The following is a 23625-nucleotide window of genomic DNA, read 5'->3' on the forward strand; positions in this document are numbered from 1 at the left end:
AGTTGGTTTGATATTAGAAACATTGTAATCGCTCTTAATACTGTAATTTATAACCAATGTGTCATTTTTAGTAAACTGAATGATTCACTCAGTATTTTCCGCTGACAAAACCTTTTTAAAACGCGTTTCAGGTAATTACAGTAGATTGGAGTAAAAGATGGATACGGCACTAAAAGGCATCAAGAAGTGGCTTATTTTATTAATTAAAATCAAATTAAGAAATATTGTTTTATGTAATAAAATTTATCTTTATTAAAGCTACCTTTGTAAAACATGGATTTATTCCATCTATTTAATAAATAAAAATCCGGTGTTTCTAAACTCTGATATTTTTCCTAACTCACGGTCCTGATTAAATTTCCGCTGCAATATTTTTCAAAATAATCACCGGTACCACTGGGCTGTTCGCGACTCCCGATTCCGTCCAGGGTGGGTCGGGGGTCGTGACAATAATAAAACGCCAAAATGAGCAAATGCTTGTAAAACGCCATAATGCCATAAAAACGAACGCAAAAAACTACAAACTATAATAAAATTACTTTGAACAACTACTATTATTAAAAAAAATAAATAAGCGTGAAACAATGTGCAAAGAATATAAAACAAAAAAGTCCAATCGTTATCTAACCGCCATTGGAAAACAAAACGTCATAATTACAGCCATCAAAAGACTTGACGTGTTACACCATAAAACACAGTTAAATCTGAAAACAAAACATGGTAAAACTGCAAAAAAAAGTAAAATGAAACGACGGAGAACATAATTACTAACAATTATAATATTAAAAGCCAAATTCTTGGGAAATTAAATTTATTTAACTTTTTCAAAATGCCATAATTACCTGTCATGTGCGGGAAAAAAAACCCATATAAAAGAAGACCATGAGAACACAAGATCAAACACACCAAAAATTTGACTAAAACGCCACATATTATCCAAAACGCCAAAAACTTTTAAAATGGCTAAGGTTATTGCATGGAGGTTTGAAAGAAAAGAGAAACAATTCATCATAAAGTTCTCTGATAGGAGAAGGGTAAAGGTAAGGACAATCAAAGCCATGCTTGGAATGAATGAGAAGGTTCAGAAGGATATCATGTCCCTTGGGGTTCCAATGGACAATGATTGTGAAAGAACAAGAACTGTAATAAAAAGACTAAAGAGAAAATTTCCGGCAGAAGATGGTGATGATATTGACGATACTCCTATACCAAAACTTAGCAGTTGGGTGATGCATGAGGAAGAAGGAACGCTTGAATTGACTTATAAAAACGAGGTGCAATATTCAAGGCCAATGGAAGAAATGTTGAAGACAGGGTTGCTATCTATCATTGAACAACTCTGTGATTTAGCACCTTCAAACGATCAAAAATCCAAAGATGCAGTGATATTCAAGAGTAGGCTGCAGTAAAGAAGAGAGGAGCTAATGGCGTTATACGTAAATATGAAATTTGATGATGAAGAATCTGAAGAAAGTGATGAACAAAGCGATGAGTACATCTCTGATGCAATCCCACCTACGGAAGACTATTAGTTTATTTTGATTTTCGTGTTATTGTAGTTTTATAAAATATTAATCTATGGTAATCAATTATTAACAAAAAGATACGAAACGCCAAAAATGACATGGAAAAAGCCATAACGCCAAAAAATTAACTATGTGACACAAAAAAAATTAATTCAACGAGAAGAAATCTTAGAAAAACAGTAAAACGCCAAATAATTAATAATTCTAGATAACACCAAAATTATCTTGCACGCAAAAAATAAAGCAGCATGTCAAACGCGAAAATCGTGAAAGGAGAAGAATAGTAAAAAGACAAAAAAACCCTCGGACCCTGATCATGCCCCGCGCCACGTGTTGGGCCAGGATGCGTTCTCACCGTTCTCACACTTTTAAGCGTTTTCTCCTGATCCCGTTTCTAATATATATATGTATTTCCTTTTCTCACCTATATATAAATACACACTTCCATTCCAACTTTTTTCAAAGATAAACCTCTACAATCTCAAATATTCAACCATTTTTATAAAAAATAATGAGTTCCCCTAGTTCCTCGTCCATCGCAAATTATTACTATCGAGAGTTTTTAGCGGATGATGGTGAATCCACCGATGAGGAGGTCGAGCAAGAGGCGGTTACGAGTGCTTGTCAACTAGCGGTGCGGTATGCGAAACATTGTAGCCGGCCCGAACATGAAGTGAAAACAAGAGATTATATTGAACGAGACCGACGTGCGGCAAACGATCGATTGAAGAAAGATTATTTCGATGACGCGCCAACATTTCGAAACCCAGAAGTTTTTAGGCGTCGTTTCCGAATGAGTAAGCGTTTGTTTCTACGCATCGTCGACGACTTGGGAAACAAAATTCGGTTATTTTAAACAAAAAGTGGATACGAAAGGGACACCTAGATTCACCGGTATTCAAAAGTATACGTCGGCGCTACGAGTCCTTGCTTACGGAAACACGACCGACATCAACGACGAGTATTTAAAAATGACCGAAAAAACAACGCGAGACACCTTGGAGCATTTTTGTCGTGGTACATTCCTATACTTTACTATAAACATTACAGGTATTTTTTTAAGCTTATGATTGTATACGTTTGTTTTTATAAAGGTACTATAGATTTGTACGGTGCGCGTTATCTGAGAACACCCACATGGGACGACCTTCAAAAGATTTACGAGGTACATTCTACTGAGCATGGTTTGCCTGGTATGATCGGGAGCTTGGATTGCATGCATTGGCGTTGGGATAACAGCCCGACCGCATGGCGAGGTCAACACACACGGGGTGACCAAAAGGGACCTACTGTTATTCTTCAGGCGGTTGCCTCACAGGATCTTTGGGTTTGGTCGGATTACTTTGGCGTGGTCGGGTCATGCAATGATATAAATGTTTTAGAGGACTGGATTTCTGGCAGAGCTCCAAAAGCGTCTTTTTACGCAAACGAAAACTACTACCCAATAATGCCCCCTTGCTGACTGGACTGCCACATGGCAGAAAATGCCCAAGGGTAGGGGCATTATTGCTCAAACCACTACGCATGGTCTTAGTACATATTAATATTCGTTTAGGCAAGTTATATGACTGGTGGTATCATATGAACTAAACCGATTTGACCAAACAACATTGGTATCGGTAGATATATTATGCGAGTTTTCGGTTAATATAGAACACATGTTGATGTGTGCTAAACAGACTATAAAAATTAACTAAATTAGACTCTCTAAGCTAGACACTAAAAAGCTTTAATTCTAGACTCGACCTAAAACCACACAATCGGCAAGTGTACCAATCAATGTAGTATAACCTAGGAAGTCCGGATATCGAACCACATGACTCTATGTATCACGCAAACTAGACTCTAATAGACACCGACAAACACGACACAAACTTGTTTAATTGTTTTTTTTTTGGGGGGGGGGTTACGGAAAATCTAGGAAATCTATATTTAACTACTAAATTAAACTAGAATTAAACTAATACGAATTAAGACTGAGGACTTTCTTTTTGCGAGAACGAGACCACCTAGACAAGAATCCTGGATTGTTTTTAAGAGATTACCAATTAAGTTAAATGCACGAGTTATGGAACCGGGATCTTAAAGTACTAAACCTATTCAGAACCATCGAAGCCCCTCGACCCTTCTCAAGGAGAAACCTGTGGAACTACCTAGGCCGTTAATCCTACCGGTTATTAGACGCCTTTCCAGTTGTCTAATTATTGTGTAAGTACCCGAATGTTGACCTATTCTTTTCCAATCCTAGGTCTAAGGTAGTTTGAAGTAATTAATTTGATTTGATAGACTAATAAGACCGACAGGTAAACCAAGACATGACCTTTTCCGAGGACTATCTAAAGCAATTCGCCGGGTAAGACCTACCAATAGCCCCTCACTTTCCAGGTATTAGGACTAGTAGAACACTAAGACTTAGTAAATTATTACCAATTACTTCTAGGGGTTATCGGCCGATTCTCCCTAAAGAGTTAAGGTTTTCTAACGTGATATAGACACTCACCGAAATCCTAAACCCTAATATGACTCTATGTTGTGATATAGACCGTCACTAAGAATCATATGAAGTAAATAATAACAATAAACCAATTCTAAGTACGCATACACATCAAACCATTAAATCAAACTTCTTACAAAACACAATTAATCCATAACAATCATGCAAATAACATAAACGGTAAAAACTCTAAATTAATCCATTCATCAAAGTCTAGGTGGTTAATAAATTTAGCCAAGCATATTCATAAACGAAAACAATTCAAAGAAGTTCAACAAAGAATTCATTGTAACAAGTTTCGTAAGAAAAGTCAAGAACAAAGAACTAGAAAACCCGAGTAGATCTTCAAGTCTTCTTCCCCGAACTCGTACCAATGATTCCTAGGCTTCAAGATCTCCGAAAAAGCTCCAAGAATGCTCAATAAGTCGCTCCAGATGTCCCACTTTCGAATTAGGGTTTTTTCCCAAGTTTAGGATGATTATATATGACTTCCCATAAAAAAAACCTTATTAAATTCGTAATAATTGCAAGCCAGAAGCTTCTGGCTGGGCGCCACAAAATCAGGGACTGGGTGGTGGGGTGCCACCTTGTTTTTCAGCCCATGTACTACCTTCAGTCTCTCGCCTGGTGCCACAGACTTGCTTAGTGGGTGATGGGGTGCCAGAGAGTGATTTTTCAGCTCTTTAACTCGATTTCAACTCCTCGACCTTTCCAACATGCTCCAAGACTTGGTGCATCAATCTTTTAACTCATTTTACTTGGTTTCCCGCAAATTTAAGCATCAAGACCTGCGAAACATGATTTAATCAATAGCATGCATATTCTAACGAAAAACAAAACTAAATATAACGAAAACTATTCAAACTTTACACGAATAAAAGATGTATTTTGCAATACATCACATGTTAATGCTCTTTTGGGGAAAACATGACTTTATTTTTATATTTTTTGTTCCGGTTGCTATAGCGAGTGCCACTACTGTAACAAATTAAACCGATATCAACCGAGTTCCGCCGCGTAGCGCGAGAATCCTACTAGTTAAATAAGATGACAACATGGTAAAAAATCGAATAAAATAAAATAAAACTAGACATTGTTATACTAAAATATATAAACTAATAAATTGATCACTATAAGTAGGAAAATGGACTTGTGTTGTAAATTGTAATGTATTGTGGCTGTGCACTCGTGTCAACTAACTCAAACACACACCAAACCTATTTTTAAGTCTAGACATTTGTTTATTAGTTATTACAAGACTATAACTCTCTTTACTTAAAGATGAACACTATTAGTGTTATGTATACACCTTAATATGCTACTAGCCCCTTTGATATGCACTCGTTATGTCAGAATGACTTAACATAAAATTGTTGTTAGTTTCCTCAATCATATTTTATTTTACGACCACTAAAAATCATATAAAAATATATTTTTTTTAATTATCGGGTTGTGTGCTTAATTTTAAAAGGCAAAATCAACTTCATATAAATAATGATAGACCATCTTCTTTGTTTTTTTCTTTTCACATTACCTAATAACAAACACAACTGATTCTCTCTGTGTATTTCTCCTTACAATCAATATTTTTAGAACCAGATCGGACGTTGAACCGGTCTTCTTACCGGTTCAATGGTCCGACCGGTTGGACCGGATGTAAGAACCGGAAGGTATCGTAAAATATTATAAAAATTAATAGGTTAAATCTGAAAAAAAAAATATATATAAAAACCGGTCCAACCCTTCCAAAACCGGTCCGACCAGCTGGTTTCCTGGTCTAACCGCCGGGTCGCCAGCTCAACTCCGGTTGAATGCATTTCCGGCCCGATACCATGACCCGGACCGGCTCAACCTCCGGTAAACACTGCCTACAACAACAATCATATCTAGTAAATCCAACAAATAGCCAAGCTACCATAGGGTCACGGAAGGGTGTGACGTAGACAAACCTTACATCTATCCGTATAGATAGAGAGTTTGCTTCCAGATATATCCTCGACTCCAAAACAAATAACAAACCAAAATACATACCCAAAAATTATAGAAATATGAAGTTATCAATATCTAATGAAGTGGTGAGAGGGTAACAAAGTAAAATCTTAAAAACTTGTATCACATCATACATCATATAGGCATAAATACAAGAAACCAATCATCGGTAAAGTCCCCCTAAAGAGTAGGAAAATATCTAATCACCTAAGACAATTAAAACCCTGCTGTACCTTCCCCTAGAAATTCTTAACCATAATCCTCCGCTTTCACGAAGTCTTATCCTGGACCATATCCTCATAAAGGTGCAACTACAGTAAATCATGTCTAATACACTCATCCCATCTCAGTTTGGGTCTACCTCTACCCCTCATCCCATCCATAATGAGGGTTTTCGCTGCTCTAATTGGCGCTGTTGTTTGTCTCCGCTTCACATGCCAAACCATCTCAATCTCCCCTCAATCTTATCAAATATATTAGCCACTCCTAACTTTTTTTCTTCTAAAAACCTCATTTCTTATCCGGTCCAACCTCGTGTTTCCACACATCCACCTCAGCATCCTCATTTCTGCTACCTTCATTTTGCGCGCTTGTGTCTTCTTGATGGCACAAGTGCCCAACATTCTGTTCCATAAAGCATAGCGGGCCTAATTGCTACCCTGTAAAATTCCCCCTTTATTTTAGTTGGGAACCTCATGTCGCACAATACCCCACCATGACCCTCCATCTACACCAACCAACCTAAATGCAATGTCTATCTAACCATCCCTTTATACAAACAATCCCAAATACTTGAAGTTACAAGCCTATTGGGAGTATTACAATTTATGGTTGTCAGTATTGTTTCTAATGTCTAATAAAGATAGTTTTTGCTTGTAAGTTGCCGATTTCAACAAATATACAATCATTGTCATTTTTTAAAATGAACTATTTGCTTATACAGTACACCTGGACTTCATTTGGATGGCTCATCTAAAATAAAGGGAGAAATGAATCATGATGCTAAAATGGCAATGAAATTATTGTGCATTGGCTATCCCATGATCTTTTAAAGTGAAGACAGTGACGGAACCAGAAACTTTTAATTGGGAGGTCATAATGTGTGTGTATATATACTATATCTACTAACGTGTAATAATAATTACTTTAATGGTGTAAAAAAAGCCTCAAAGAAAATTAAAAATAAAAGAATCTTAGACATTTTTTTTATCTAAATTACACAATGTGACAAAGCGAAAATTAAAAAAAGAGTGAAAATTCTAGTAAAATCAAATGAAAGAAATGCTCCAAACTAATATTTATAGATTATTATCATTATTATGATTATTATGATTATTATTATTATTATTATTATTTCATTTTATATTTAAAAACTACATTAAAGCATTTGAAAACTAACGATGTATGTTAAAAAAAATTAAAAAGAAAAACTATTGGTCTACTGAGATTGACTGCTAATTTTCAGACTTTATTTTATTAGATAAGTCGAATGACAGAAATACCCTTCTTCTCAAATATATCATCTTCTTCACAGCAGTCCACCCACTTGCAGGTGTAAACTTTGAACAGATCGATCCGACCAGCCATTTTTTACGCTTTTCTTCATTTTCGCTATTACCACCCTTCTGCTAACAATATTAGAGGTCAAAATACAAAAACCCACTGGAAGAAGAAAGAAAACGTACATGGTAGGCCGGTGGCCGGAGGGTCAACGGACCCTCCTGTAGTTCCGCCCCTGAGTGAAGGTTATGGGTTGGACTATCACTCAAAACAAAAATACTCTAGGTTGAGCCAGAAATATTACCACAGTTGACCTTTGGGCAATGGTTTTTCTCTGGAATGGTGACGGGCCGGGTCACTAACACCGCCTATGTTCGCAGGCATGGATAGTATTTTGCCATTGGGTTTATGATTTACCTGGGTGGTGGGGCTTTTGTTGGTCGTTCAAAAATAATTGTGATGCTAAAATGATCGGTTTTATGTCAATTTTAATGGATTAATACACTTAGCTATTAGTGAACATGTTTAGTTATAAGTACCATTTACTAAAAAACACCACATAAACGGGAAAACATTGAACATGAGTTACATGGTAAGATGTGAATAACAAAGACCAATAATCATATAGTATGTGTTGATGATGTTAAAATGATTGGTTTTATTCTACATCACACAAGTACAGGGCCGGCTCTGGGCCCGGCAAACCCGTGCCGACGCCCGAGGCCCAAAATTTCACTCGGGTCAAAAGCATAGATATACTTAATTAAAACAAAGCTTGCGTTAGCTGCGATTGCGAATATATTTGTCCACTTTAAACCCGAACCCGATCCTAAGCCCTTATCATGTAATTAAATTAAAGTGCGGTCAGTCTTCCTAGGGTCTCACGCTAGAATCTACAGTCCACCTACTCCCGCCTCAAGCTTATAAGACTAAAGGAACGATCACTGGACCAATTCTCAACCGTCTTATATCAAAACCAGAAGAGTTTACAATCATATTTTTCTTTTTCCAATTTTTTTCGCTTTTTTTTTTCATTCAATCGTGAGTCTAGACGATGCTTTCCCTAACTAAGAGGCAATCCGGCTGTAGAGTCGCTATCCCCAACCAGAGATTACTTAAGTTTTGTACTTTTTTTCTTTTTTTGCACAGTCGATTTCACACACCCTAGCGGTAATCTTGCTGTAGAGTCGCTATCCCCAGCTCAGACTACATAGGAATGCATTACTTTCATTTAGTTTCTAGCCCACTTTTTTATTCTATTTTTTTTTCATGATCAAAAACTCTAACGGTTTTAATTTATATACGGTGCCCCTTATACTATTATTGGCGGTTTTAGTTTCCCATATCTCCCAGGCGAAAACCCACTAGTAAACCGACAATTAAGGTATATTAGATCAAAGGGACTTAAAACCAGACCCGGGCCTATCCACATATCCCTAACTAGACGCAAGCTCGATTTATTATAACTCATATTATTATTATTCGAACCCGAGCGAAAATTTGTCTTTTCTATCATTTTCCGCTTAAAAATGCAAACTTCTTTTTTATTCGAAAGACATTTTCTGATTTTTCAATTTTTTTAGATTTTTCAATTTTTTTAATTTTTTTTTTTTTGTGTTTTTCATATTTAAGACTCGATTATTTACATGTATCCCATCCCCACACTTAGAGATTGCATTGTCCCTAATGCAAGAACGAAAATACGACTCAACAACTACCTAAAAATCAAAACTGCAAACGAAATAAATAAAAAATAAAAAATGTACAACAACAAAAAGGGAAACGACTTAGCTGAGTATGTGAGACTGTCAAAGTGCCAGTCGTTTCCACATAAGCCCTCCAATTCGAAACACGCTCAACAAACAACTCCTAACCTCGGACACGCGAACGAAAGCGGCTACAAATACCAACCTAATCACGCAAACACCAAACACTAGCAAAAGATAATATATAATATCACGTTCAACAACCATCCACAATTGTATCAACCAACCCCAAAACCCATCCAACTTGTTTAAAATATTAGTACAGACCGAGATATGATGAAAACAACATAAAAGAAAAATATAACAAAACGGTATGCTCGATCACTGCTGCATCATCCGCAAACCACACCATCTACTCCTCATCTCAAACCCTGCTCCATGATAACTGACCACTCTCAGTGGTAAATCAGCCGGCTGCTCCTAAACAGCCCCCTGAGATCTCGTAGAAGCACCTCGCCTGCGTTTGGTGCCTAACGAGGAGCCTTCACCTGACATCCTGTAAAACTAGTTTAAAAACGCGCAAAAACAGGTGAACAGTCAGTAAACACAAACTATTTTTTTGTTATTTTTTTGAATTTTTTATTTTTTTGAATTTAAATAAAATAATATACATTCGAACGACGGCCGTATAGCATTTCGTTCGCGGCCGTTGTTCGAAAACAAATGACTCTATCGCAGACAACTCGAAAACAAACCAAACTCCGCCCGAATGGAGATTGAGTACAAGCGAAACGGTTTAGTAATCAAGCGATGCAACAATACGACTATAATAAGACTCTAGACACACCAAAATGACTCGTACGACACAAACGACGCTAACGACACTAAGACGCAAAATACAACCAAACTTAGGATCATACCCTCTCCCGGCACTTTGCTCGCCCTCGAGCAATCCCAAGTGCCGAAACATTATCAAACAAAGCTAAATGTGGAAGCAACGGAAACGAGTCGAGTGTTTGGTGATAAATTACATTTTTATGTCAAAAAGTTTCGACCCGAATCCCCACACTAGAGCTTTACTACGCCTATGCCCACAATATCCAAGGCAAATCAAATCAAACCAACCCGAGCCCCGCTATAACCTGTATGTCCGCTGCAGCCTAATAACGACTATAAATCGCCAAATTAATTCCAATCAACTATCATGCTTCACTCAATCCTGCAGATAGAAACATGCAAGCAGAAACATAAATTTGACGACTGACTCTAACGACTAACACTCAACATGACAACTGGGCTGACCACATTGACTCGACAGTTAAGACCCCTAGCCGACCCGACATAAACCGACTCGACACAAAAACTCGATTATACTGACTGGACTAAAAGACCCGAGGACTGACTGACTTGAAAATCCCTCAATACCAAACACAATATCGACTCAACTGTCTGACTCGAACCCTACTCAAACTAACTGACTTGAGACAACCCAACCGACAAGACTCACAAGGCCCGAAGGCCGACTCAACCTAATTGACCAACATAATTCAGCTAACGACGCGACCGGACTTAACTGACTCGACAAACAAACCAAACAGAAAAATCGACCCCTAACACTTCATTACAAAGAGCAAATGCAAGAAAACATACCTGAGATTCGAAGTAAGCAAGAAGAATTGAGAAATTTTCGGTTGAAAGTGAAATCCCCAACTGTAACTCCTATTTGAAGTTGAACTATTGTGGAATTTGGGTTGAAATCGGATGTTTTTAGTGGATAATGGAGGTGGCCGTGAACGATGGTGGGTAATGAGGGGAAATTGGTGTTCGGCGGTGGGTGATAAAGGGGAAAGGTGACTGTGAACGGTGGGTTAGGGAGGATGGTTTGGGTTTAAGCGAGAAGGGGAGGTGAGCGGCGGTAGTGAGAGAGTGGAAAGTGGTCGGCGGCGGATGGGAGGAGGGGAAGTGAGGTGGTCGACGGCGGTGGATGGGGATGAGGTAGTAGGGTGGTCGGCGGTTAAATGGGGGTTGTGACGTTCAGGTAGGTGTAAGGGGTAAGTGGTGGAGGGCTGAAGGGGTTTACGTCAGTGTGTGGGGAAGAATGTGGGGATGAGATTGGGATACTGTAATGTATTTTGGGTTTTAATGATTTGTGACTGCAGATACATCCACTGGCGGTCCGCTAGAATTGTCTAAGGTGGGTGGCGGCCCGCCACCATGATCCAAATTTTCGAAAACCTTAGTTACGCTCTGGCCTGGGCGAGAACCTTGTCTGCTGGGTGGCGGCCGGCCAGAGCGTTTTCAGCAGAAAATTTACTAAAATTTTGTTTCAATGCCTTAGAAAAATTTTGAGTTTTTCCCAAACCATCCAAAAACCATCCCAAAAATTTTTGTAACACTTAAAACTTAATTGGAACCTTATTTCTCTCGTAAATTCCTTCAAATCCTCGGTAATGCACTCCTGCAAACGACTCAAAACACAAACAAGGACCGGAAAAACTAACAAAAACAACCGTTAGCTACTAAAAATTACGAAAAAATAAATAAATAAATACATAAATAACTAAGATACAAACGGTACAGACTCTACAAATGAGTAACAACTTCTCACATCCTTATGGGGGATCATAGAGGTGCAGCTCACCTTCAAACACACACTCACGGGCTGTAGCACCATTATACTTATTGCCCGAATCAACCCAAACACCCTTATCTCTCTCATAACCTCTCAACTCCTCACTTGGCGGTTTGAATCTATACTCTTCATATCGAACTCCATCCCCACACTGAGCCTTGCTCAGTGTCTCTATCTTAGATTCTAAACGCACGATTCTCTCCTCTAATTCCTCTACTCTCCTATCCGGTGGATCCCCAAACTTGAGTCCTATCACCTTCTCTAGACTCGGATCACTCATCACATTCTCATCATCTTTCTCGTCCTTCTCACACTCCCCTACTGACGATACCGCCTCCACTCTATCACTAGACCCTCTCGAATTCATAACCTTAAAAACTGCCGATTCCTCACCCGCTCTAAGTGTGATGGTGCCTGAAAAGACATCTATGAGAGCTTTAGCGGTGTTCAAGAACGGGCGTCCTAAAATTAACGGTACGTTTTCATCGGCTTCCATATCGAGAATGACGAAATCGGCCGGAAAAACGAACTTGTCCACCTTAACAAGCAAATTCTCGACTATGCCCCTAGGGTGTTTCACGGATCTATCAGCTAAAGATAATGTCATTCGGGTGGGTGAAAGCTCGCCTAAGTCTAGCTTTTCGTATAGAGAAAAGGGCATCAAATTGATGCTAGCACCTAGGTCGGCTAAAGCTCTAGTATTAGTGTTACTATCGAATAGACAAGGAATTGTGAAAACACCGGGATCGGTAAGCTTTTCAGGAAGCTAATTTGAGACAACGGCCGAACATCCTCCATGCAATGGGACATTCGACAACTCCCCTAACTTCTCCTTATTCCTAAGAAGGTCCTTTAAAAATTTCGCGTATTTAGGCATCGACTGAAGTGCCTCGATAAACGGAAGATTAATCTTCAATTGCTTGAAGATGTCTAAGAATTGCCCGTATTCCCTCGAGTATTTTTGATTCTTGAGACGGGAAGGGAACGGGACATACGCATGGTTCACTAAAGGCGAAGGCCTAACATCCACGGGAGGTTTATCTACTCTCTTCTCACCTTGAGACTCACCGGGCTGTGCGGTACTTGCTGGCCGCAGCCTCGATTGCACTTTGCCGGGAGCCTCCATCTCTATCTATTCGTCTACAATATCTCCATCCTCATCGACTACTCTCTCCTCTACGCTCGGGTTCCCTACGGTTTTGCCACTACGGGTGGTAATGGCCTTTACATGAGCATTCGGGTTCGGTTGGGTGTTACCCGCAAACTGACCGGGTAATCTCTCCTCCAACATCCTAGACATATCACCTACAACCCTTTGAAGGTCTTGGAAAGCAGCTTGGTGATTCTTAAGCATAAGGTCATGTTCGCTAAGCTTCTTTTGGGTCGTTTGATCCCTAACAATTAATTGACTCATCATGGACTCCATGCTTTCTAGACTACCCCCAAGATCATAGCTTGAACCTTGACCTGTTTGAACCTGACTACTTGACCCCCCATCCTTGACCTGCCCATTTGAACCCCCACCAAAGAGTGAACCTAAACCCTATTTGGATTTTGAGCTGTTTGAAAACCAGGGGGTCCGTTTGAGCGAAAATTGTTGTTAGAAGCAAAATTATTATTATTATTACGCCAACCCGAACCAAAGTTATTATTACCAAACCCACTAGGTTGACCTCTACCTTGACCCCCTCCTACAAAATCGACTTGCTCCTCACCTACTAGCAGTGGACACGCACTCGTGTCGTGACCCCCTCGACAATACTCACATTTGCCTACCTTAGCCTTAATTTCCTTAAGTTCCCTAGACATGTTTTCCAATACAGCGGCTAAACTAGGATCCATGGTGACATGGTTCACCCCTCGGGCGGGCGCACTAGTAGTGGTATTCGAATTACCACTTTGATACCGCTGATCGGATCGTGATTGGGATTGAGACTGAGCAAATGCCTCAAAACGCTCTAAACACTCAGCAACTGTAAGAATACCCATCATATGCCCCCCCGCATTAGTATCAAACCTATCACGAGTTTCTTGGGTGAGACCGTTATAGAATTTCTCACATAAAGCCCAATCGGAAAGACCATGCTGGGAGCAACGAGCACAAAGGTTTTGGAAACGCTCCCAAGCAAGGTAGTAAGGCTCGTCGGGCTCCATGCGGAAGGAGTGGATTTGGTCTCTAAGACGTGAGGCTTTAGCGGGCGGGAAATACTTATTCAAAAAGGCTTGACAAAGCCCCGCCCAAGTGGTAAAAGTGCCAGTTGGTTGAGAGTCCAACCAAGTAGCCGCACGGTCGGCTAATGAGAAGGGGAAAAGTTGTAGGTAGGTGGCATCGTTGGGTGCACCGTGAAGGTTAAAGGTAGTAAGCATACGAGAGAAACGGTTTATGTGGGCCGGCGCGTCCTCGTCCTCGCGGCCATGGAATTGGATGCTGTTAGTAATGGCCTGCATGGCATAAGATGGAATCTGCCATGAGTTCTCGCTAACTATGGGTGGAACGGTGATGGGTGAAGCGACGCCGGTGAAATTCTGGGTGGCTTGTTGGTGAACGGTTTGCCTAGGGTTGGTCATCTCTTCTAGGTTTTCTGGGATGGTAAAAGCGCTAAAAGTGGGGCTATCGGGTGGGGAAACCTTAGGTGATGTTTTGGGTGAATGAGGTGGGGTGGGTAATGGAGTGGAATCGAAATTGGGAAACTGAGACGTGAGTGAAACACTAACCTGTGGGCCTTGGCCCAAACGAGACGATGATGATGACTCGATGACTGGTGGCTTCGGTGGCGGTCCGTGCGAACGCAAATGTGGCATCCACTATTAGCAAAAACCTGAATGTAAGAAAAGCAACACTAGTCACTATGACTCAAACGAAAATAAAAACACAAATAAAAGACTCGAACAAACTAAACACGTAGCACGTATATGTCAATAAAGTCTATCAAAGCTAATGAACGCGATTGCCAAGAGTCCCCGGCAACGACGCCAAAAACTTGATGTGTGCTAAACAGACTATAAAAATTAACTAAATTAGACTCTCTAAGCTAGACACTAAAAAGCTTTAATTCTAGACTCGGCCTAAAACCACACAATCGGCAAGTGTACCAATCAATGTAGTATAACCTAGGAAGTCCGGATATCGAACCACATGACTCTATGTATCACGCAAACTAGACTCTAATAGACACTGACAAACACGACACAAACTTGTTTAATTGTTTTTTTTTTTTTTTGGGGGGGGGGGTTACGGAAAATCTAGGAAATCTATATTTAACTACTAAATTAAACTAGAATTAAACTAATACGAATTAAGACTGAGGACTTTCTTTTTGCGAGAACGAGACCACCTAGACAAGAATCCTGGATTGTTTTTAAGAGATTACCGATTAAGTTAAATGCACGAGTTATGGAACAGGGATCTTAAAGTACTAAACCTATTAAGAACCATCGAGGCCCCTCGACCCTTCTCAAGGAGAAACCTGTGGAACTACCTAGGCCGTTAATCCTACCGGTTATTAGACGCCTTTCCAGTTGTCTAATTATTGTGTAAGTACCCTAATGTTGACCTATTCTTTTCCAATCCTAGGTCTAAGGTAGTTTGAAGTAATTAATTTGATTTGATAGACTAATAAGACCGACAGGTAAACCAAGACATGACCTTTTCCAAGGACTATCTAAAGCAATTCGCCGGGTAAGACCTACCAATAGCCCCTCACTTTCCAGGTATTAGGACTAGTAGAACACTAAGACTTAGTAAATTATTACCAATTACTTCTAGGGGTTATCGGCCGATTCTCCCTAAAGAGTTAAGGTTTTCTAACGTGATATAGACACTCACCGAAATCCTAAACCCTAATATGACTCTATGTTGTGATATAGACCGTCACTAAGAATCATATGAAGTAAATAATAACAATAAACCAATTCTAAGTACGCATACACATCAAACCATTAAATCAAACTTCTTACAAAACACAATTAATCCATAACAATCATGCAAATAACATAAACGGTAAAAACTCTAAATTAATCCATTCATCAAAGTCTATGTGGTTAATAAATTTAGCCAAGCATATTCATAAACGAAAACAATTCAAAGAAGTTCAACAAAGAATTCATTGTAACAAGTTTCGTAAGAAAAGTCAAGAACAAAGAACTAGAAAACCCGAGTAGATCTTCAAGTCTTCTTCCCCGAACTCGTACCAATGATTCCTAGGCTTCAAGATCTCCGAAAAAGCTCCAAGAATGCTCAGTAAGTCGCTCCAGATGTCCCACTTTCGAATTAGGGTTTTTTCCCAAGTTTAGGATGATTATATATGACTTCCCATAAAAAAACCTTATTAAATTCGTAATAATTGCCAGCCAGAAGCCGGGCGCCACAAAATCAGGGACTGGGTGGTGGGGTGCCACCTTGTTTTTCAGCCCATGTACTACCTTCAGTCTCTCGCCTGGTGCCACAGACTTGCTTAGTGGGTGATGGGGTGCCAGAGAGTGATTTTTCAGCTCTTTAACTCGATTTCAACTCCTCGACCTTTCCAACATGCTCCAAGACTTGGTGCATCAATCTTTTAACTCATTTTACTTGGTTTCCCGCAAATTTAAGCATCAAGACCTGCGAAACATGATTTAATCAATAGCATGCATATTCTAACGAAAAACAAAACTAAATATAACGAAAACTATTCAAACTTTACACGAATAAAAGATGTATTTTGCAATACATCACATGTTAATGCTCTTTTGGGGAAAACATGACTTTATTTTTATATTTTTTGTTCCGGTTGCTATAGCGAGTGCCACTACTGTAACAAATTAAACCGATATCAACCGAGTTCCGCCGCGTAGCGCGAGCATCCTACTAGTTAAATAAGATGACAACATGGTAAAAAATCGAATAAAATAAAATAAAACTAGACATTGTTATACTAAAATATATAAACTAATAAATTGATCACTATAAGTAGGAAAATGGACTTGTGTTGTAATTAGGGGTGCAAACGAGCCGAGCCGAGTTCGAGCTCGATCAGGCTCGAGCTCGAGCTCGATTAACTTATGAGAGCTCGGGCTCGAGCTCGGCTCGATTCGAGCTTTGTTTTCAAAGCTCGAGCTCGGCTCGTTTGTATTTTCTCAAGCTCGAGCTCGGCTCGGGCTCGGCTCGTTTAATATCTATTAATTATTATATTAAATAAAAATAATATAAATAATAGACTTTTTCGCCTCGCGGGCTCGATAAGTGAAGCTCGGGCTCGGGCTCGTTTACTAAATAAGCTTATTTTTAGGTTCGAGGTCGGCTCGGAAACAAGTTTAAATAAGCTCGGCTCATTTACACTAAGGCTCGATAAGGCTCGACGAGCCTAACGAGCTTCACATGCGAGCTCGAGCTCGGGCTCGATAAACAAACAAGCTTTGTCTTGAGGCTCAAGCTCGGCTTGGGCTCGACAAGGCTCGGCTCGTTTCGAGCTTTTTCTCGAGCCGATCTCGAGTAGCTCGCGAGTCGCTCGGCTCGTTTGCACCCCTAGTTGTAATGTATTGTGGTTGTGCACTCGTGTCAACTAACTCAAACACACACCAAACCTATTTTTAAGTCTAGACATTTGTTTATTAGTTATTACAAGACTATAACTCTCTTTACTTAAAGATGAACACTATTAGTGTTATGTATACACCTTAATATGCTACTAGCCCCTTTGATATGCACTCGTTATGTCAGAATGACTAACATAAAATTGTTGTTAGTTTCCTCAATCATATTTTACGACCACTAAAAATCAAATAAAAATATATTTTTTTTAATTATCGGGTTGTGTGCTTAATTTTAAAAGGCAAAATCAACTTCATATAAATAATGATAGACCATCTTCTTTGTTTTTTTCTTTTCACATTACCTAATAACAAACACAACTGATTCTCTCTGTGTATTTCTCCTTACAATCAATATTTTTAGAACCAGATCGGACGTTGAACCGGTCTTCTTACCGGTTCAATGGTCCGACCGGTCGGACCGGATGTAAGAACCGGAAGGTATCGTAAAATATTATAAAAACTAATAGGTTAAATCTGAAAAAAAAAATATATAAAAACCGGTCCAACCCTTCCAAAACCGGTCCGACCAGCTGGTTTCCTGGTCTAACCGCCGGGTCGCCGGCTCAACTCCGGTTGAATGCATTTCCGGCCCGATACCATGACCCGGACCGGCTCAACCTCCGGTTCCCAGTCTCGGTCTGAAAACACTGCCTACAACAACAATCATATCTAGTAAATCCAACAAATAGCCAAGCTACCATAGGGTCACGGAAGGGTGTGACGTAGACAAACCTTACATCTATCCGTATAGATAGAGAGTTTGCTTCCAGATATATCCTCGACTCCAAAACAAATAACAAACCAAAATACATACCCAAAAATTATAGAAATATGAAGTTATCAATATCTAATGAAGTGGTGAGAGGGTAACAAAGTAAAATCTTAAAAACTTGTATCACATCATACATCATATAGGCATAAATACAAGAAACCAATCACCGGTAAAGTCCCCCTAAAGAGTAGGAAAATATCTAATCCCCTAAGACAATTAAAACCCTGCTGTACCTTCCCCTAGAAATTCTTAACCATAATCCTCCGCTTCCACGAAGTCTTATCCTGGACCATATCCTCATAAAGGTGCAACTACAGTAAATCATGTCTAATACACTCATCCCATCTCAGTTTGGGTCTACCTCTACCCCTCATCCCATCTATAATGAGGGTTTTCGCTGCTCTAATTGGCGCTGTTGTTTGTCTCCGCTTCACATGCCAAACCATCTCAATCTCCCCTCAATCTTATCAAATATATTAGCCACTCCTGACTTTTTTTCTTCTAAAAACCTCATTTCTTATCCGGTCCAACCTCGTGTTTCCACACATCCACCTCAGCATCCTCATTTCTGCTACCTTCATTTTGCGCGCTTGTGTCTTCTTGATGGCCCAAGTGCCCAACATTCTGTTCCATAAAGCATAGCGGGCCTAATTGCTACCCTGTAAAATTCCCCCTTTATTTTAGTTGGAAACCTCATGTCACACAATACCCCACCATGACCCTCCATCTACACCAACCAACCTAAATGCAATGTCTATCTAACCATCCCTTTATACAAACAATCCCAAATACTTGAAGTTACAATCCTATTGGGAGTATTACAATTTATGGTTGTCAGTATTGTTTCTAATGTCTAATAAAGATAGTTTTTGCTTGTAAGTTGCCGATTTCAACAAATATACAATCATTGTCATTTTTTAAAATGAACTATTTGCTTATACAGTACACCTGGACTTCATTTGGATGGTTCATCTAAAATAAAGGGAGAAATGAATCATGATGCTAAAATGGCAATGAAATTATTGTGGATTGGCTATCCCATGATCTTTTAAAGTGAAGGAAGTGGTGGAACCAGAAACTTTTAATTGGGAGGTCATAATGTGTGTGTATATATACTATATCTACTAACGTGTAATAATAATTACTTTAATGGTGTAAAAAAAGCCTCAAAGAAAATTAAAAATAAAAGAATCTTAGACATTTTTTTTATCTAAATTACATAATGTGACAAAGCGAAAATTAAAAAAAGAGTGAAAATTCTAGTAAAATCAAATGAAAAAAATGCTCCAAACTAATATTTATAGATTATTATCATTATTATTATTATTATTATTATTATTATTATTATTATTATTATTATTTCATTTTATATTTAAAAACTACATTAAAGCATTTGAAAACTAACGATGTATGTTAAAAAAAATTAAAAAGAAAAACTATTGGTCAACTGAGATTGACTGCTAATTTTCAGACTTTATTTTATTAGATAAGTTGAATGACAGAAATACCCTTCTTCTCAAATATATCATCTTCTTCACACCAGTCCACCCACTTGCAGGTGTAAACTTTGAACAGATCGATCCGACCAACCATTTTTTACGCTTTTCTTCATTTTCGCTATTACCACCCTTCTGCTAACAATATTAGAGGTCAAAATACAAAAACCCACTGGAAGAAGAAAGAAAACGTACATGGTAGGCCGATGGCCGGAGGGTCAACGGACCCTCCTGTAGTTCCGCCCCTGAGTGAAGGTTATGGGTTGGACTATCACTCAAAACAAAAATACTCTTAGGTTGAGCCAGAAATATTACCATAGTTGACCTTTGGGCAATGGTTTTTCTCTGGAATGGTGACGGGCCGGGTCACTAACACCGCCTGCGTTCGCAGGCATGGATAGTATTTTGCCATTGGGTTTATGATTTACCTGGGTGGTGGGGCTTTTGTTGGTCGTTCAAAAATAATTGTGATGCTAAAATGATCGGTTTTATGTCAATTTTAATGGAATAATACACTTAGCTATTAGTGAACATGTTTAGTTATAAGTACCATTTACTAAAAAACACCACATAAACGGGAAAACATTGAACATGAGTTACATGGTAAGATGTGAATAACAAAGACCAATAATCATATAGTATGTGTTGATGATGTTAAAATGATTGGTTTTATTCTACATCACACAAGTACAGGGCCGGCTCTGGGCCCGGCAAACCCGTGCCGACGCCCGAGGCCCAAAATTTCAAAGAGCCCAAAAAGTCTTTATAAGCTTGTATATATTTAGTATATTTATCCGTTTATTATGCAAAAAGTATTGGTGGTGTAGTGACAAAAATCATCTCAAAATAATGTAAAGGTCTCAAGTTCGAGTATTTACTCCATGACTAAGTTTTTATTTTTGTAATTAATATACCCTTAACCATAATTTTGGGTCCAGTTCTTTTCATCGCTCGAGGCCTAAAATTTCTCAAGAGTTTCCGTGGACGGCTCTGTACAAGTATGTGAGGGGACATACCCGTAAAATATACTTGTTATTATCACTACAATAAAAATATATTATACAAGTGTTAAATATAAAAAGTTATACCTCTATATTCAATATCTTAAGCATAAACACAGTAACATACCAATACCAAATATCAAATGATCACATTTATCTATTCTTATAAATAATTATTTTATAAACTAGACCAATTTCTTATAAAAATAAGTATTTGATCATTATTGAGCGTGATAATCATTATACCCAACCTTGATGTGAAAACTTAACAAATCCACATTTATCTAATTCAAGCAAATATCAAATAATAATTTCTTATCACATTTACCAACCTACCATTCTTTTATTTGAATGCAAAGAAACAAGGTTGGTCAAGAAAAAATACTAACAAAAATAAAGATTCCCAATATTTTCAAAAACAAGAAAATGAAGATGTACAAAAGTTTCAAGCAACATGAATCAAATGATCAAAAGTGGTCCTACAAATTGGACAAGTTCTTCTATGAACCAACCAAAGATCAATACAATGGCTATGAAACAAATGGTCACAACTTGGAAACCTTTTGCATACCTGAAAATCTTTAAAATCATCCAAACATATTGCACAACTTAACGATTCCGCGTCGACTTTGTTGATCCTATGATTAAAACATTGCAACTTCTTTAACTCTTCCAAGGAAAACCCTGAAGACGAACGCTCAGCTTCATCCGAGGCGACTCTTGATTTGGCAAGGAACCCAATGACGGCGTAGCATATCATCAAGTAAAGCGTAACGATGGAGATTATGCAAAGGAGAGAGATGGGTGGAGGAGGAAGTAGAAGAGCCATTGATGACTATCAGAAAGAAGAAATGAAAGTTAGGTGTATTTAGTTATAGGTTGGAAGACATACGTTGACTTTGTTAAAGGGTGGCTATAGGTGCAAACAAACCTGCAAGGACTATATGCCCAATCATTTAAATCAACTACCAATTATTAGATTAATATAAAATGATATATTTTTTAAGACTACTTTAAAAGTAGGTTCTTAAATATTATAAAGTAGAATAAATTTTTTTGGCTTTTTATTGGATGTTAGTTTTCTGCAATAACTAATATGCACTGAACTGAATGATCTGAATGATTGAACAGATGAACAATAGAACAAGAAAGAATAAGATAACATAAGTCGATGGTACCAGTTAATCGCTCTAGATACCTGTTGTAAACGATCCTTAATATTTTAACAATTTCATCTTCGTTCTTCAGTTTTGGTAAGCTGAATCCGTAGCTCATTCGTAGTGCAACTTCCACCCATAAATCATACTTATTAACTGAATCGAATCCTCCAAATCTTTCCACGGTCATGTAGAGTTCTAAGAGACTTATCTTCCTTCCAAATTGGTCTTTAGGCGTAATGGCATATAAATCTAAACTCTAGGAAATCTTTTAGAAACCATGAAATGGTTCGTTTGAATTCTGCTTCAAACTTCCTTTTATGAACACCAACTTGAGTTGCTATGTGGATTAAGTCCATAAAAGTTGTGCAGTCTTGTAGAGCGGATAAGCGGGTTGGATAGAGGATATGGCCTTCACTTTGGTTTGAACTTTCTCTACTTCGGTCTTGGTTGAATGAAAACTTCTCTGAATGTTTCCATAACTTATGCCTTTCATATTCTAAACTTCCCTGCGTGCATGTGGCTGCCTTTTCTTTTCCCTTATACGACTTCTTCGGACTTTCAAATGCATCATACTCCGTTGTTAGAGGGCATGAATAAGAATAATGCACATCATCGCATTTCCAACAGTGTACTTTTGATTTTAACAATTGCTTCCCTTCATCGGTTGTTTTCTTGTAGTCTTTTGAGACATAACAAACGTCTCCTTCATAACGGATTTTAAAACCTTTGGCTACTAACTATAAAAGTATCAAAACTGATGATTATCTCATTGATACAAGATTTACATATATACAAAAAGAGAGCTAAAGTCTATGCACTAATTTAGCTACAGGTGATTAATTACATGGTAAGTTACAATCAAGAAATTAATTTGGAGATTCAATTTTCTTTGGTGGGAAATTCGGTTTTGACCGGGGTGGATCTAATATGCCCCCACAAGATGGACGATCGTGAGAGGAGACCAATCTTGGTAGTGAGAAGCTGGAACCGTTGTCGTAGTAGGGGCTTAGTTAAAGCATCCGCAAGTTGATCATCTCCTGAAATATGAGTTACGCGGATGGTAACGCCTTGAACCTTTTCACGTACGAAGTGAAAGTCTAAGGCAAGGTGCTTCATACGCGAGTGAAAGACCGGATTTGCTGAATAGTGAGTTGCACTTAGATTGTCACAGTAGATGGTAGGGGTGACCGTTGATTTGTATCCAAGTTCAACCAGTAAGGATATTAACCATTGCACTTCGGTTGTCGTGGAAGCTACAGCCCGAAACTCAGCTACGGTGGATGATCGAGCCAGTGTCGGTTGTCGTTTAGAGCTCCATGAGATCGGATTTTGACCGAGGTAAACAATGTAGCCTGACGTGCATCAATAAGACAGGCGATCACCGGCCCAATCCGCATCAGTAAAAGCATGAAGCTGTAGAGGTGATTTGCGCCTAAAAGAAACCCATGATGTAGAGTGCCATGCAAGTATCGGAACAATCTCTTTAAGGCTTCCCAATGTGTAGTAGTTGGTTTATGCATAAACTGTGAAAGTTTGTTGACAGTGAATGCAATGTCTGGACGTGTTAGTGATAAATATTGTAAAGCTCCTACAAATGCACGGTATTCAGTTGGTGAGGGTAAAGGGTCATCCAATCTCTTGCCACTCGATTCTCACTAAAAGATCTTGGTGATCTCTCTTACTTTCTTGGTATTGAGGTTATTCCTCATAACCATGGTCTATTCTTATCCCAATCTAAATATATTCTTGACATTCTCACAAAAGCCAACATGAGTAAT

At 38.7% G+C, this 23625-nt stretch overlaps 1 protein-coding gene across 1 annotated transcript; it reads left to right on the forward strand.

The window, feature by feature from the left end:
• Positions 1 to 2037: 2037 nt before the first annotated feature.
• LOC110919240 lies at positions 2038 to 2988 on the forward strand. The gene is made up of 2 exons (XM_022163513.1): positions 2038 to 2323; positions 2621 to 2988. The coding sequence occupies exons 1-2, from the start codon at positions 2038 to 2040 to the stop codon at positions 2986 to 2988; spliced, it is 654 nt and encodes a 217-aa protein (XP_022019205.1).
• Positions 2989 to 23625: the final 20637 nt, after the last annotated feature.

Source organism: Helianthus annuus, chromosome 16 (assembly GCF_002127325.2).
Source record: "Helianthus annuus cultivar XRQ/B chromosome 16, HanXRQr2.0-SUNRISE, whole genome shotgun sequence".
Lineage (NCBI taxonomy): Eukaryota > Viridiplantae > Streptophyta > Magnoliopsida > Asterales > Asteraceae > Helianthus > Helianthus annuus.

Bases quoted from the DNA above. Each gene is read 5' to 3' on its own strand.
- LOC110919240 (XM_022163513.1), top strand. From the start codon at position 2,038: ATGAGTTCCCCTAGTTCCTCGTCCATCGCAAATTATTACTATCGAGAG. The intron at 2,324-2,620 runs GTAAGCGTTTGT...GTTTTTATAAAG, and splicing joins TAGGCGTCGTTTCCGAATGA to GTACTATAGATTTGTACGGT.